The sequence below is a fragment of the Tribolium madens genome, unplaced genomic scaffold (assembly GCF_015345945.1).
Source record: "Tribolium madens isolate multiple individuals breed KSU strain unplaced genomic scaffold, Tmad_KSU_1.1 Scaffold_91;HRSCAF=231;Tcas5.2_LG7, whole genome shotgun sequence".
NCBI lineage: Eukaryota > Metazoa > Arthropoda > Insecta > Coleoptera > Tenebrionidae > Tribolium > Tribolium madens.
The window spans coordinates 5,927,436-5,943,990 of NW_025401063.1; the positions used below are offsets into that span (position 1 = coordinate 5,927,436).

Here is a 16,555-nt window from a genome sequence, read left to right on the forward strand (position 1 = left end):
ATTACCAGTAATACTTATATTCAAAATATTATATAAATCTCATACATAACAAAATATAGTGCAAATTTTTAAACAGATATACATCTTCATAATACTTGATATAACAAAATACAGCCTAAAAATACTACATAACATATTCGATTTTGATCTAGAGGTTAATCACGATGAAGATGACTTGCCAATATGACAAAATACTTTGTATAATTAATTTACACAGTAAAGATTAATTTTTTAGAGGATCTAGACTCTCTAGGGAAAAATCGTCGTTTCCAAAGCTGATTCCACGACTGAATCCAGTCTAAAACAAACAATAAATACACTTCCAACTGATCTAACTAATTTACCTTCATTTCCAGAATTCTCTTATCTAGAAGTCCAATGGCATTTTCAATATCTTGCGACGAAGCAGCTGAACTAAAATCGCCCATCTCAAAGGGGTCAAACGCTTTATCATTCGTTACACTGAAAAAGTCTTTTAGTTTTCACCCCCAAATTCACAAAAACTTACTTAGACGAAACATTTGTCTGTGGACTAAAAGGTCCCGTTCCAAACAAGTCCTGTCCTACAGTCCTTGCGGCGGTTGTTTCATTGTTATTAATATTGGTCCTTCTCACCGCCTTGGGCGGTGGAGCAACTAAAATCACAAATAAGCAACACACCGTAGAAAAGTCCATTTACATACTTAATGGAGGGCTTGAGGCGTTCCCATTCGTGCTGGAAAAGACGTTGTGGTTGTTTTCAAACGATCTGGGATCAAAATCGTTATCTTGTTCAAATTCATTCAAAAGAAGTCCTTCCAGTTTCGTTCCTACAGTAGGAGTATTCTCAAAAGCGCGTGGGGGAATCGGTGGTGCTAAAATTAGCCTTGTAGATTTTGGTCTGTGGTTTGATGAATCATTACCGTTTCCATTTGTGTTATCTGAAGCAAAGTCGACGAGATTCTTAGCGTTTCCATTGACCGGTTCTGAACTTTCATTGGGACTGATGCTGTTCGAAAGAGGGATCTCTAGGATGTTCTTGATCTCTTTTTTTCTCATATATTGTTCTAGTTCCGGCTTGATGTTGCTAAAATGTGAGATATCCAAGAGTCGTTGCTTGTAAATATTGTTCTCTTGTTCTAATAACTTAATTTTTTGTTGGGTTATCATGGCCCGTCTCTGCGACTCTAAATCTTTTCCCGACGTTTCTAAGAATCTCTTGTAAGCTAACTCAAAAGCTTGGCCTATAGTTAGCGTTATCTCTTCTGCCAGTTTATCAGAAATAAAGACGAAACACTCGTGTTTCTCTTCAGCGTCATTATCCACTGCAACAAAGTGTTAGAACCGTGGTGAAGTATGTGAATTTTTACCTTGGTTTGGTTGTTTGGCAATAAACGAAAAGAACTTTTTCTCCCCTTTATCATCAGCGCAGTAGGATATCCTATGCAAGGGAAACTGGTGTAAAATCACATGGGTTCTAGGTTCCTGAATGGCGACTCCATCTATACTGATCGTAAGTTCGACTTTCCTCGTTTTGGCACCTGTTTCACTTTTTCGAAGTTGTTGGGTGAATCGCAACTTTCTGATTCCCTCTTTGACTACTTCTATACCTTTTGGCTGGTCTACGACTGTGTTACCTAGGAATTTGACGAGGTAGGCTATGTGGCCTTTTTGGAGGGCTTCGGGTGGATGTATCCATTTGCGTTCCCCACTGGTTCCGTTGGTGTTCTTACTGTTGAGTTTTCCTTGTGTGTTCTGAGCCCATTTCAGTAGAGTCGACATGCTGGAAAGATAAGAGGTCAACTGATGCTGTTGAGAAAATAAGTGTGGGAACAATTGTCTTATAATATAATTTTCACTTTTTATTCATGCAAAAATTATGCAAACTCGAGGTGAAAGAACTCGAGCTAAAGTCTATTGTATGGTAACACATCAATAGCGTTTGAGATTCCGACGTGAAATTTAAAGTACCCAAGAAAATTGCAAGGTTTCGATAAACTGTTTCCTGAATCGAATAAATGTCAGCAGGAACTGTGAAGATGAATATTATTATCACAAAATTCCATTACAATGTGATACTACCGGTTTATGTTTGTCTAAACGCAGACATCCGGTTTCAAGCGGATGAACATTTCCGACAATATTCAAATAAATTCGAGGTGTTGAGTCTTCAATTAAGTACAGTTCTTTGAGATAGGATATCCCTTTAATTACAGTGCCCACTAATCAATTCAAATTCCAACTAACTGTTTAAATTAAACTGCAGACCCGTAATAAGAAAGTGGAGTGTGAGGATCGCGACAATGACCCATTTTTAACAATTTGAGTTGCAAATTTTAGCGGCTATTAACAATAATGGTTAAAAACATTGCGTAACATCAAGAGGTGCTTTCAAGGATGATCTACAAATGTTATGAGATGAACAATGCCGATGACATTTTTACTGCCACGTGATTTTATTTATCCAATTTCGTATAAATAAATACGAATAAATTACCATGAAATTATTTTGGTTCGGAGAATACCATGACGTCGCTTTTATGCAACAAACAGCGAATGCCATTATTGTCACTAGTGTAAAATAGGTTTTGTTGTACCCACATCATCCTTGGAGGAAATGACCAGAAGCCTTTCACTTTTTTTATTTTTTCCAAGAGTGAATAAATAAATATTTAGAGTTCCTGGAAGCCAAGCAAAAGAAATTGTTCGGTAATTCCCAAGTTTCTTCCTCTGTTAATTTTATCTCATAATTAATGATAAAAAAATGTAACAAATGGGCAAGGAACATGAACCAAAAATTTTAATATAATTATGTAATTTAATAAAGATAAATCACTGTTGAATTTTTTACTGTCTAAAAGCATGACATAAATAGATTAGTCTTCATTATGTTGTTTTGTAGTTAGATCTTCAACATGTCCGTCGATGGACGATGGTTAGTTTGTGTGCCACTCATAAAAACGTGAAATAGCAAGTAAAATAAGAGGCACTTATTTAATTTTAATATATATACAAATGTGAATTCGAAGTAATTAACTTGATGAAATAAACATTGAAAAGAAACACTTGATGCTTAAATCAGTGATTTTAACTCTCTTAAACGAAAGTAAGAAAAATATTCGTACTTTTGATTGGCGTGTTAATTACATAAAACAAAGTAAAGTGGTTGTAATCTTTTAATGTTTCGCTTTCTGTAAGATTTAATCATAAATCCAATATAAACAAACTTTTATTTTCTATTTATGTTTACATGAATGTTAATGTCAATCATTATTCATGGATGAAGCACGAAAGGAAAAGTTCATCTTTTATTTTTATACTAAATAATTAACGATACAAGTAGATAATTTTAAGCTTTATTTATCGTTACTTCATAGACCAGAAAGGTTAAAATTGAAAAATATCTTCAATAAGAGCACATCACAAGCGGTTCTTTTCCATAACAAAACAGAATGACAATATTTTCAAACTAATTTTTTTTTAATTTTGCAACATAAAACAAAATCAGTGTTGGCAATACTGAGTATTTTAATTCTTAAGTAAATTCCAAGAAAAATAGTTTCTCTACATGCTGTGCAAAAAATTTTTTAGTATGACATATTGCATCTAGTTTTATCTGAAATTGTTCTATTTTGCCTGTTTCTATTCGCACATTTATCATTCACTTGAATGAAAGTTTGCTTAAACTGGGCTTAAACTTTCAAACTAGTTAAATATAAAAACACGTCTCATTTTTATACTTTATTTGCAATTTAACATAATTTATGAAAAACATACAGCAGGTTGACAACTGCACTTTTGCAATAAAGTCACGGAGCATCACTTTGATCAAAATTACCTACTTAAAATGTAAATAACACAGACATGGTAAATATTGTCTTTAATTTTTTATAACAGTAAGTACATAAGTATCCACTGTTATTCGGTTTACAAAATCAAAAATAACGGGATTACAGTTTATGACTGGCTTTGAAATGACGATATGCAACATTCAGAATGCATTTCATAAATGGTATTAATAAATTCTATTTTCTAAATTTCAATTCCTACATTACCTGCAAAAACAATTTCCTCCGTACTTAATCGTAACCAATTCTTATGTAGGTATGTCTCTTCTTACGCAAGTCATAATCAGTAGTAATAATATTTTCTCGAAAGAGAATGTTTTCATATCCGTTTAATATCCACCCACACTAGATTCACATTTGTCCAACAACAAAAGACAACCTGCGTTCCACATCTGTTCTGCTTCTGAACCAGTATCAAATGTCGCAAAATTCGTCACCTGATGTTCAACAGTGAAATGCGAAATGTTATCTTCACCAATATTAGGCAATCAAAATTTCACTTTCATCAAAATGTAAATATCTTCAATTCCTATTTTTAAAATCGCATGGTTCTCGTGGGAAACTCATTTATGAAAAGTGTATAATTAAAAATATAGAACAATGTTAAGTAGGTTATCGTAATTAAAAAATAATTACAGTTAGAAGTAATTAAAATCTGTGATATAACAAGTTAATAAATAAGACGCTATGATTCGTTTTCTGTAAAAAATGGTTTTATGGATCTTCCAGCATGAAAAGTTTAACGAAAGTATTAAGATTTGCTTTCTAATAGTTTCACCAGTATTTAACAATTACTCAAGATAAAGAATAAGCAGATAGAGCGATCACTATTGATCTAAATCTAGAAACATCTGCGACAAGGAGTTATGGTTTCGTTACTGTAATGGAAAATTTTGAGTTTTTCAGTCTCGGCAATATCAAAAGAAAGTAAAACATGCTCGAATTATCATTTCAAGACAACAATTACCGACGCCATTACTGTAATTACAGACAAGTTTCCTTCAATGACAGAAGACACCGAGTTCATGCCAGGCCATCAATCGAAGGAATAGACTTTTGAATTCGATTATGTTTCTTTGAATTCCAGTTACAAGCCGACATGTCATGCCAAATCGATCCAAACATGAGAGATATGTCCACAAGCATAAAAAATAATACGTAAGTGTGCATTATGTAATTCAACGGACGTGAATTGCTATATTTTACCGATGTACCCATAGACTAGACATGGAACGGTCATCAATTCCAACGGTTCTTTGTCGCCTGAGCTCCAGTGTGAACAAATCGAAAAGATTTTATTATTATTTCCACCTGGCACTTTTGCAACTAACCATCATAATTACTTATCATGCGAAATTAGAAGCACAATAGAATTACACTAAAGGAAGCATAAAACTTCGCTGCTTAGCCTAGGTGTAATTCTGTGCCAATTAAGATGTTTTATGCAGTTTCCGGCTCAGCCAAGCGACTGAGTGCGGAGTTACGGAAATTAGGAAACCTTGAAACCTTGCACTAATAATTGGGTGCCTCATGATTCGGCAAATTCGGCAGTAACGACAAACAGCAATTGTGACGTGGATATCATCTGCAGTGGCATTGAAACGAATAAATTTGTATAATTTTACAAGGTAAATGACCGTTTACATGCTGGTCCCGAATGCGACTTCCATACTTATTGGAAACATTAAATATCTCGTCCTGAATCTAAAACAACGGTCACCAAACCACAAAAATCCATTGAAAGAAAACAATCAAAAATAAAAACCATGAAGTGGGACAAAGGAAAGGAAAAGGCAAAAACGAGATTTAACACAAGATGAAATTTTCGTTGGCACCGTTTTTCTTGACACTTTCTCTAAATTTTCGGACATTTTCACGAATTTACGACCGCGAACTAGTTTGTTATTAAGGTCAGTCTATTGTTGTCACCGCACTTTATTCTAAAGATGTACAAGAAAAAACTGACATTGAAAATAATTACAAGCGATCCAGCTCGAAACGTTCTATGTTTCACACTTTCAATACGCGAGGAATGCAATCACAAATGATATAAAACGGATATTTATAATTAGCGTTATATGAAAGTCGCAATTTCCTAAATGTGTTTGCTTAGAATTTGGTGCGAAAAATCAATTTCCATTAGAAAATTGCTTGGGGACCTTACGATTTTCAGAATTTTCTCAAAGTAAGTGAAAAACCTGTTAATTATGCGATTCCTGCTGTTTTAAATGGCCATGTAACTGTTTTCAGAATACAAATTTGTTATCAAATTTAATTAGAAACCCAAATGTAAAACAGCAAATTAAGATTGGAAAGGACTGTCACAATTTCGGCGGATTTATTAGTGAATAAAGAGGCGTTTTAATTAAATTATTAAGTTGCAATGCAGTAAAAATTATAATTAGAATTTGTAATCAATAAACGATTGATTATTTTATAGCAGCGCACTAGACTGAAAAATGTTGTATACAATGAAATTACTATAATAATAATCCTCCGCTGATAAAAATTAGATCCGCAAGGCTTTATTAAAAATATAACGAAACCATAAACATTCCACGAGTAATTTAAAATGGCGATTACATTCACAACAAATTCCTTCATAATCTTTGGAAATAAATGGGTAACAAACCGTACTATCGGAAAAACTTTTAAGTAACAAATGTTAAAAATTCTAACTGAACCATTTTTAAACATAAACAATGCGTCAAAAGTTCAAAAGAAAGCGATATGAACTGCATGCTAGTTTTTTCGCTTTTCTTTTAGGAGCATTAGTGAAACGCAAACCAGTGCACACAATAACACAAATCAACAAAAGATAGTAATTGTCCATTTACATTAACATTTAAAAAATTGTGACCACGCATGACCGTAAGTTATAAATTTTATTGAACATTTTATTATACAAATACTGACTCACCTGTTGGCTGTTTTAATTACTTTTCAAATTAAAAATTAAATTTTACACTTAAAATAACACTAAATTAAGAGATTAAAAAGTACATAAATAATTATGATAAAATACCCAACTAGTGATTAATCTAACTTAATTTTTCCAAACCATTTAGTTCTGCCTATCGTAAAATTTAAATAGACGAAAAAATTGATCAAATATCTACTCCGCTCAAGATAAGAGTTTTTACATATTAGCAAATTTGAAGATAAGTGAGAGCAATTCAAAAAGAAAAGCAGGAAAATGGATGGCACGATGAAATTTCTCCATGACTAATCATTTTTGTCACAGAGCAGTACCAAATCTTGTACCTAGCAAAAAATTATTATTGTGAGTACATTTCCTATGGTTTGTATTTATTGTTAAATAAATTTTTTTGTGAACCTTGAATTGTAATATTTATTTCCGCCAGGTATCAAAACTAATAAATTTCCCATATTTTGTTATTAAGACACGATTGTGCAGACATTTAATTTATTGTTTTAGATATTAATATTCATTAGGTTCGTTACGTATGGATTCCAATTATTCTTGATGAGGTTCGATAAAAATTAAATATTTTTTGTTTATTACTTAATAAAGAATTCTGAACGTTTTCCCTGAGTCGTGTTAGCGGCACGCCCCAAGCACCTCCATAAGTTCCATTGTTTCCAATAAAAACAAATCGTGAAAGCTTTAATTGCGTAACAACATTTGCAAAAAATTCCTTGCCCAAAGACAACTTCTCACCTCTTCGTCTATATAGCACATGTTTCAATCGTCATTGAACGATCAAGGCTATCATTCCGTACTGATCCCCAACTTCTGTCTCCAATTAGAAGCAATTCCGGAATGCACGTGCTTACCGTACCAGAGCCTAACTGGTACCGGATTGTTTTTGGTCCCGGAGCTTACCAAAACAAATTCAAACGTGACCATTTTTTCTAAATAAAGTAAGTGAAAGTAGTGCAAATATCAGCACCGTTATTACGCTGATAACAAACGAAAATAAAACGAATTTTTTCCAGTGTATTTGAGCCCCTGCCTCTGAGCCGTGTGAGAGCGGCTTAAGCTGGAAAAAAGTACTCACGCAAAAAACTAATTTTGTGCTTTTTTGCGACTTGTAGGTCACAGAGGCGATAAAAAATTCTTTAGGACGGATAATTTCCTGCGAGACCTTTCTATTCGGGACAAAGTAATAAACGTGACTGAAAAGTCGCTAGAAAGTCAAAACAAGTACCTTTAAAGAGTCCTATGGGTTTTCACTTAGAACATTTTTTCGAATTTATTTCAACAATCGACGTACAAAAGAACATTCACCCGCACCAATCTCTAATAGAATCAATTTTATAAAGTGTAACTGTATATTAACAGCGAGTGTCTATTTATAAGAATAAATCTATTGTACTTACTTGTTGAGTTTATTAGTTGATTGTACACTAAGAACTAAACTTAACTGAACAATTTAGCATACAACTTCTCTGCCATGGTTAACGCGCAACTAAAAAACACCCACCTCGAAAACAGGTTGCTAAAGGTGCTGCCACACTGTCGGTATAAACACGGAATTAACGAAGACATGGGCAGCGGCTTGGGAGGGGCGACGGCGATTTTACTCCGCATTTGCGAAATGATTCAACTCTTCTAACATTACCCGAGGCGAATTTCAAATGAGGTTTAAATGTTTTCCGAAAAAAACACTCTATTTTGCTTTTGGAAAAGTCTAGGAATTGTTAAATTATTTCTATGCCGTCGAATTGGTTTCTGTTACTAAATAAATAATAAAACCACTTTTCGTCAGGAAATTTATTCTCAGTTAAAATTTGATAACAATCTTAAAACTTTATATTGCTTTAAACTCATCGACTAGTTCTACCACAGATACAAGCGTTAATTTATTACATTATCATAATAGCAGCTAGAGGCAAGTATTATTGCATTTACAGTCCATGTGCAACATAAGATGACTAGAAATCAAAAATAAAATCCACTGATATGTCTACTTAACTCATTCAAAAAAATTAAAATATCTTTTAGTATTAATTGTACTTATTTTATTTGCTTGGATGACTAGAAGAAGCGCATTGCGGCAATGAAACGACTTCAGTGATTGGAGTCCCTAAAACTTGCTCACAGACAACTCCTATTTCTTTGTCCAACATCAGCGAGCTTATTTGATCCTCATTTAACATATCAACGCTAAAATGCTCAGTTTTAATTCCAGATGTAGACAATATTAAAAAAATTAACCTGGAAAGGCTTTCAGTATCGGAATTATCCTCTTCTGCAGTGAGATATGTTAAAGTTTTCTCTAACGGACTTGGAATTTTCTTGGCACTGCTTCTTGTTTTTTCCTCAGTCAAACCGGGCTTAGGTTCGCTGTTCCTTCTTTCAGTCAAGGAGCTTATATTCAGCATCATCATGCCATGGGAAAATATCTCTTTGACCTTTTCACCCGTTGGACCCAAAATGTTATCTAAACTCTGCCGCCGACCTAAACAAACATTAAAAAAATTGTTTATTTTCATGATTTTTAATATGCAATAAACTTACTTGAACTTAATGAATTCCCCTCGTTCTTTGCCGATGACCTTGAAATCCAATTAGAAATGCTGGTATCCAGCTTCATCTTGTTTTTGAGAGAACTAAATTCATTGTCAATACTCGGATTGGGCAAAGTTTTCTGTCTAACTAATCTCGGCTTCTCTCCTTCCTCTCCCTGTAACTTCCTGTACGGTACGTCGTCTTCAGGACTGGAAGAATCCAGATTAATTTCAGTCCATTCACTGGAATGACTTTGGGCAACACTTGGATTTTCAATCGGAGATCCCGGGGACCCATTCAACCTAATATTTTTATAACCCTCTATATCGTCCATCCTGGACATGATTGGACTAGCTGAGGCTCCCAACGTCTGTGGAAGACTCTTATATTCATCTACAAACTCTTGAGCATCATCCAGGAATGACTCATTAGAATCTTGGCTTCTCTGCTTGTTGGGAGGTGGCAGCAACGAGGCTTTTCTTCTAGTTTGATGAATCTCATCTGAAATTTGCTCTAAATTTCTTAGAGCTTCGGCGTAAGTGAGTTTTGCGGCAGCTACTTGAGATTCATAGTGTTGGACTCTGGATTTTTGCTGCTCAAGTAGATGATTAAAATGGGCCTTCATTTCATAATAAGGCCTTAAAAAATACAATTAAAGTCAATATTTATGCAAAATTGTTTTGTAATTGAAATAAATAGAAGAAGCGAAAATAAAAAATACTTACAATAGCATTAACTCGTGCTGTGCAAAAATATTACTCATTGTCATGAAGGACCTTCTAATGGATAAACTATAAAGCAAAATAAAATAACAAAAAAAAAAACAAATAAATAAGAAATAAGTAATAGTGAAAGCTACCTGCTTTTAGCAATAGCCCTTTTAAGTTCCTTTTGCAAGCTTTGTACTTTAGCATTAGATGCTTCATGTTTCATGCAAGCAATCCTGTGCTCAGTTCCTGCAATACCTCTCTCGCGCTCAGCATCGTTAACTCTTTGAGTAGCATGATTTAACATTTCTTGCCACGCAGGATCTAAACACACATAATTACGTAAGCGCCCTCAAGTGTGACTGATTTTACCCAAAGTGCGCCCCCCTAATCCCTGTTCAGCCAAATAAACCATCTCCCTTGCTGCACTGTGTGCACTATTAGCCCTCTCAAACTTCATAGCTGCAACTTGCGTCTGCTTTAAAGCTTCATTCGCACAAAACCTGGCTTCGTAATAAGGCTTCGCCCTCTCAACGCACATCCCTAGTTTGACTCGCAGAGCGTCAACTCGGGCCGTGCTATCACATAGTAATTGTCGGAAGTTGTGCCTAGCTTCGTCCAATTCGACTTCCAGTTTGTTAATTTCATCAGTGGCATTATTTAAACGTTCTAATTCTACGTGGACTCTTGGGTCAACTGTGTCAGTGTATTCGGCACCATTTTCGCACATTATTCAGATTTGAGTATTGTCAAGCCGTTCTCTTGATGGAAATTGATTTTATGGTAAAGGTACTTTGTTTATTGCATTGTTAGTGCTTTTATGAGTGGAATAATAAATTAAGAAACAAAAACAAAATTTGAGGTTGACAAGTGAAAGTGACATAAGTCTAATTTCTAATTGGAGGCGGGGCTAATCCGAAATCTGAGAATTCCGCTATTCGTGAGTCCAAGAGTTGTGTATTATTGGTTATCTAACTCTTGGACGGTAAAGACTATTTTAATTTTTTCACTTTTTGCTAAATGAAAACAAAAGCACGTTATTCTCAAAAATTAATACATAAAACAATTCATTATAATGATTTTTGCTCGGTTATCAAAATACAAAGCATTGTTGTGATTTGCAGTTTATAAATTATTACACGAGGTGAACAAAAAATATGAAAACAAGCATTTTTCATTTGCTTTGAGAAAATAGTAATAAGTTAAAATAAAACTTTGTTTTGTTTTAATTTTTGCATTTTTTTTTCAAAATGATAACATGAAATTTTTTTTTTTGATACAATTGAATAAAATCTAGATAGCTAATCCTTAAATCTTAAATCATAGCCTTTGTAAAAAAAGATATAATGGTGGGTTGCCATTTGAAAAAAAAAATTGTAGAACTTAAAAGCTAAATTTTTGAATATTTTTATTTTTGGGAAATGTTACATTTAGCTATCTATCATTCATTAATTAAAGTTTATATTGCTGGTGGGGGTAGTGTGAATTAAGAATACGACATGACCTCTCTCTATTTTTGACATTATACAACATCTGACATTTAGGTACTAAAGTCAAAAATTAAAGCTACTCCCTGGCATTAGGATTTTAATAGGGCTTGAATTACGATTATTATGAAGATATAGAGGGTATAAATATTAGCCCCAAAACAGTTTTTTCCATTAAAAATGAAATTACAAATGACCTACGTGACGGTAAGTCACACTTTTGACGTACGTCACTAGCTCTGCGATACTTTAATCGCATTTGTTAAAGTGAGATAAATAGCGTGACCGACCTTACGCAAATACAACATAGCGAGAAAGCAACAGAGCTGTTTACAATTGTTGAAAAGAGATAGTTATTTGGTACGTTTTTCGAATTATTAATTGATCCACACGCATATAATTAAAAAAACAAACTGTAGTTTTTAGAGAAAATAAATAGTTTAAGCAAGAAACGTTTGGTTCGATATTTAATTCTGTTCACCTGGTATACAGGCTGATTCTTAAATAGACCGACAAAATTTTATCACAACTTCCCAAGGATAAATGGAGACAAATTTACTTGGAGAACGGTTAAACAAAGAATTTTTTAAATATTTTTTCCAGCATGTTCTCATTTGATACTACCAAGGATAAATTTTTTTCGGTATATTTAAGAATCATCCTGTACACTTAATTGTGTTTACTATTTCTTATTATTTACCCTCTGCAAGACCTGTAAAATGTAAAAGTAGAAATCTTTAAGTCAGGTTTTTTCGTATTTTATTTTAATACTGAAGATATGAATTTGCGATTTCAATAAAAGTGGGTGTAAATGGTGTAAATGAATAAACGTAATGTACCTACGTATAAAATTAGAATTATGAATGTTTTTACTTCAATAACACGTTATTATAACAATGATATGAATTAGAAACTCCAGAAACAACATGACATTTTTTATCATTAGTGAGGTGCTCCAGGTGCTTTCTTTGAAGTAGTATTGAAGTTCTAAATTTGAGCTTCACATGTGATCCAATTGAAAGCGACTAAAGTGTGAAAAAGAGATCAGAAAAGCACTTTTTGATGTGATCGCTGTTTCAAAGTAACATTAGGATCGCGTGTTATTTTGATTGTCCAAATGGCTCTTGCTCAATTGATTTCTTCTTTAAAGTGACAGTGAAAACGATAATAAAAATAATCATCGGTTCGTCAACGATTCCTTGTGGGCCTAGACACTTGGCCTTGACAGTAACATTATAATGATTGGATAAGCAAGACAGGGAGCTGCAAGTTCTAGGCCATACTTTCACATACTTTCTTCTCTCGTACTGTGCGATGACTTCTTTCTACACACCACGCGCACAAATACGATCTATATTGCTGTTGCTAAACGAAACTTTCTTTGCATAATGAAAACGCCATCGTGTGTTTTAATTAATGTGTACTGCGAATATGGCAACACGCAGGAAAGAGACGTCGAAAGTAAAAATCGATTTGACTTTACAAAATTTTGCGAAATTGGAAATTTTCGCAAACTTTCTTTTTTAACGCTGTCTTCCAGTTGACAAGCTATTAAACCGTTCATATCATGTGGCACATAATTATTTGGTTTCGCTGAGAATTACTTGTGTTTGTTTTTGATCAACTGGCCGTGAGTCGAGGTTTCTACCTCAGTTCCTTTTTTTTCGATGGAACGACTCAAGAAAACAGGCACACCTTAAATCAAAATTATATGTACAGTAAATAAAACGTAAACAATGTTTTGTAGGTCGCCGTTTATGATTATTATGTATTCAATAAATTGTAATTAGGTATGAAGATCGAATTTATAATGAACCATTGTGAGAGGAAAACATTTAGTCTCATTTGTATGGACTGAATGTAATTGATGGGAACAACTTTGTTCGAGACTCACTAGTTGAGAAAATTTTCTACACTTTGTTTTTCCCAAAACAAATTAACAATTCCCATGAAAGACCCAAATTTACTTCGACCATTACTGAAAAAATCTTCCTTCAGTAAGAATAGGTCGCTTGGAAAATTTTGCGCCGCCTATGAATATGTTTACATAAAAGCAACAAGACGCCAAAAGCAACTTTCCAAATCCTCCATATTCATTTAATAAATGCAATAAATAGAAATGTTTATCATTGTAAAAAATCTTTTGACCCAGGTCAGTATCAATACATCAAAAACGCTTTCAGATCTCTGAATCTAGTTCAAAACCGATGCAAAACAACAAAGTGGAAGTGGTGCGGATTTTACCCAATTTAGGTTACCAAAAAACCAATGTTAATTTAATTTATTGACAATCATTATTAGCTGATGATGTCAAACGACTTTCATTTTCCAGGTAAACATTAACGGAAGTCCACGATATTTTTTGTGTTGAATAACACGTGATCTCATAATTTTGATCGAGATATAAAACTAAAACGATAACAACTTTTGTAGCATCATTGGCTCATTTGTTTTTTTGGTGATAGTTCAGCAATTAGAGCAATTATGGCTGATAATCACACTCATTAGCTTGCGATGTTTTTGCGAAAACAGATTAGGTAATTAACAAGAAAGCGGAATATTTGCACCCACTATCATCACTCATTTTGAGCTTTTTGCGTTTGGATTTTTACCCCAAAACGTTCATTTTCTTCTATTTTTATTTTCTCTTTGTAAAGTATTAAAGTGAAGGTTACAACTTATAATCACTGTCATTCATTTCTTTTGCCATTTCAAAGATCTTAGAGAAAAGGCAATGAGAAATTACGATTTTTTTGATCGTTCTGTTTCAAGTTCATGAATTGTAAAAGTTCAAATGCACATTTTGAGAGTATTTTCACGTACCATGCACAAACGAAAGTGTCATTCTTTCTCGTATTTCACGCATCTACTCAAGACAATTTATTGTTCCCTGAACTTGTGGCCAATCACCCACATATTACATGTGGTTTTCACTCATAACCCGCCCAATTTCACCAGAATAGTGATGTGACGAGCATTATAGGCAGGAAATTTTTTAGTGTTAAAGCCGCGTTCACTTTCTAAAAGTTCCATGCCTTGCGGGAGCTGTTTTGTTTTGATGAGAACCCAAATTCGGCGTTTACACAAAGATGCTAAAGGTCAATGCGAGAAATCTGACAGCATAATAACGATAGCGCGATTTTCTAAGAAACTGCACAATTACTGCCTTAGCACTATTTAACCTAAAAAGGTGAAAAATCAGTTGGAAAAAATAAACACGACCATTGTTGTCGTAGAACAATTAAACAAACATTGAGAGCGAAGCTAGGCCTCGAAGATCGCACGAGATTTTATCACATGAGGATGTTTTCTCGTACTCCGGTTTTGTTTTTCAGATAAGACTTTCTTTGCGAAAATAAACAGCGTCTGGGGCGCTGCAAAAATGAAAAACTTTCTCCCTCGTCGCTCTTTAATTACCACCGAAAAGAATGCTTGTGTGGGTCATATATAGGCACACGGATGTTGTTGCTCTTACGCAATTACCTTTCTTATAACCTTGAGCAATTTTATGCAGCTTATTTTTGGCCCTATTATTTTGTCGAAATCATTTATAAATTGCTCCAACTTCTTTTATTGCTTTTTTCATGACGGGCTATTGGCTACCGAAAGCCACAATAATTACATTCAATTTCTCGTGTTTCGTTACACGACTCTTCATTGCGTCTCTCGGGTGCTTATTATCCTTTCATTTTTATAATCGGATCAACGAAACGATTCATTTAAGACCCGACAATTAAAACGCGTCGATAAGTTTTAATTTTGACGTAAATTGCAGGCTTAGACATATCATTTTATAAGTGGTTGGGTTCAAAAATAAATATTTGAAGAGTGACATGCTGAAACGAATCTCCGATTGTTACACTTTCGTGATTTATTTCACATTTTATTCATTATTCGTGATCCTGGCAAATAATTTTCAGTTACTTTCTAATTTAATAATTCTTTCTAATTTAATAAAAGATGTTCAAACGGAGATTACGTCACTTTTTTATCAAACAAAAGCTGAAATTTGCAAGCAATTTAAAAATGACTGTTATTAGAAATTGCAAAAGGATTTAATTTTTTGTCCTCAAACAATGATGTTTCAACAATGTGTCGGCGGATATTGAAAGATGTGTTTAATTTTTAATTCTATAATCACAACTTTTTATTTAGAAATTACAGCCGTCACAAAAAATAAAAATATTTACACGGTGATATTCTAATTTTTATAAAATATTCAATAGTATAATTTATTATCAACCCACAGATTAAAGTTCAAGTGAAATGTTAAAATTTCTTTCTTTATATTAAAACTAATTTCTCCGTACAATTTAACTAAGAAATATTTTACTGAAATAAGCTCAATCTCAGGCGTTTACAAACAAAAAAATGGAGAAAGAGTTAAATCGACAAGAATATTGAAAAATTGTTGAAAAAGATTAACAGTCGCCTTTTAGAAAACGGAAATTTTCTTTATTGCTAAAACTAATTTTCTTCTTTTTTTATACATACGTTTTAACTTTTTTTAATATAACAATAAATAAAGTTTATTTTGTACTCAATGTTAAGGAGTGCTTTTATCAAGTAATTTCAGTAGATAAAGTAGTCTTTTATCGTCAAGTGAAATAAAGTAATTTTTATCTACTGTTTACATTCGAGAAATTCTGGTAGGTGAGTACACAATAAAACGAAATATTATATACACGACGATCAAGATTGCTTATCTACTCGTGAATAATAAAGTCCACTCGTGACTTCGTCATTCGTAAATTTAACTTTTTCACTCGTAGATCAACAATTTCTTCATCGTCTTGTATAATAAATAACTAGTTATCGTTTTTTTTTTCATTTAATACTATTCTCCAAATGTAATTTCATGAACTTCAATCTTTCAATTAGTATAAATTTTTTATGTGCGTATTTTAAATCACAATTAGGTAGGTACCTAATAATAATTAGTCTATAAAAACACAAAAATTTGTTTTTTAAAACAATATAAGCGATTTTTTGTAATCCTAAAAATTGGCTTTTTTAGAGTTAATAGGATTATAGGTATTTGATATTTTATGTATTTTT

At 33.2% G+C, this 16,555-nt stretch overlaps 2 protein-coding genes across 4 annotated transcripts; both read right to left on the reverse strand.

The window, feature by feature from the left end:
* Window position 1: 1 nt before the first annotated feature.
* Window positions 2-8,308, reverse strand: LOC123011465 (PTB domain-containing engulfment adapter protein 1). Of its 2 annotated transcripts, none has more exons than XM_044408907.1 (7): window positions 8,172-8,308; window positions 1,350-1,762; window positions 903-1,304; window positions 684-854; window positions 509-635; window positions 345-462; window positions 2-298 (listed from the first exon to the last, which is right to left on the reverse strand). In XM_044408907.1, the coding sequence occupies exons 2-7, from the start codon at window positions 1,759-1,761 to the stop codon at window positions 224-226; spliced, it is 1,305 nt and encodes a 434-aa protein (XP_044264842.1). In that variant the 5' UTR covers window position 1,762; window positions 8,172-8,308; the 3' UTR covers window positions 2-223. The 2 variants fall into 2 exon arrangements, with proteins under 2 accessions (XP_044264842.1, XP_044264843.1); XM_044408908.1 differs by lacking the exon at window positions 8,172-8,308 and adding an exon at window positions 8,000-8,096.
* Window positions 8,309-8,586: 278 nt separating this feature from the next.
* LOC123010834 (SH3 domain-binding protein 5-like) lies at window positions 8,587-11,056 on the reverse strand. Of its 2 annotated transcripts, XM_044407981.1 has the most exons (6): window positions 10,383-11,055; window positions 10,163-10,334; window positions 10,029-10,094; window positions 9,313-9,941; window positions 9,010-9,253; window positions 8,587-8,958 (listed from the first exon to the last, which is right to left on the reverse strand). In XM_044407981.1, the coding sequence occupies exons 1-6, from the start codon at window positions 10,738-10,740 to the stop codon at window positions 8,814-8,816; spliced, it is 1,614 nt and encodes a 537-aa protein (XP_044263916.1). In that variant the 5' UTR covers window positions 10,741-11,055; the 3' UTR covers window positions 8,587-8,813. The 2 variants fall into 2 exon arrangements, with proteins under 2 accessions (XP_044263916.1, XP_044263917.1); XM_044407982.1 differs by lacking the exon at window positions 10,029-10,094 and having other exon boundaries at window positions 10,383-11,056.
* Window positions 11,057-16,555: the final 5,499 nt, after the last annotated feature.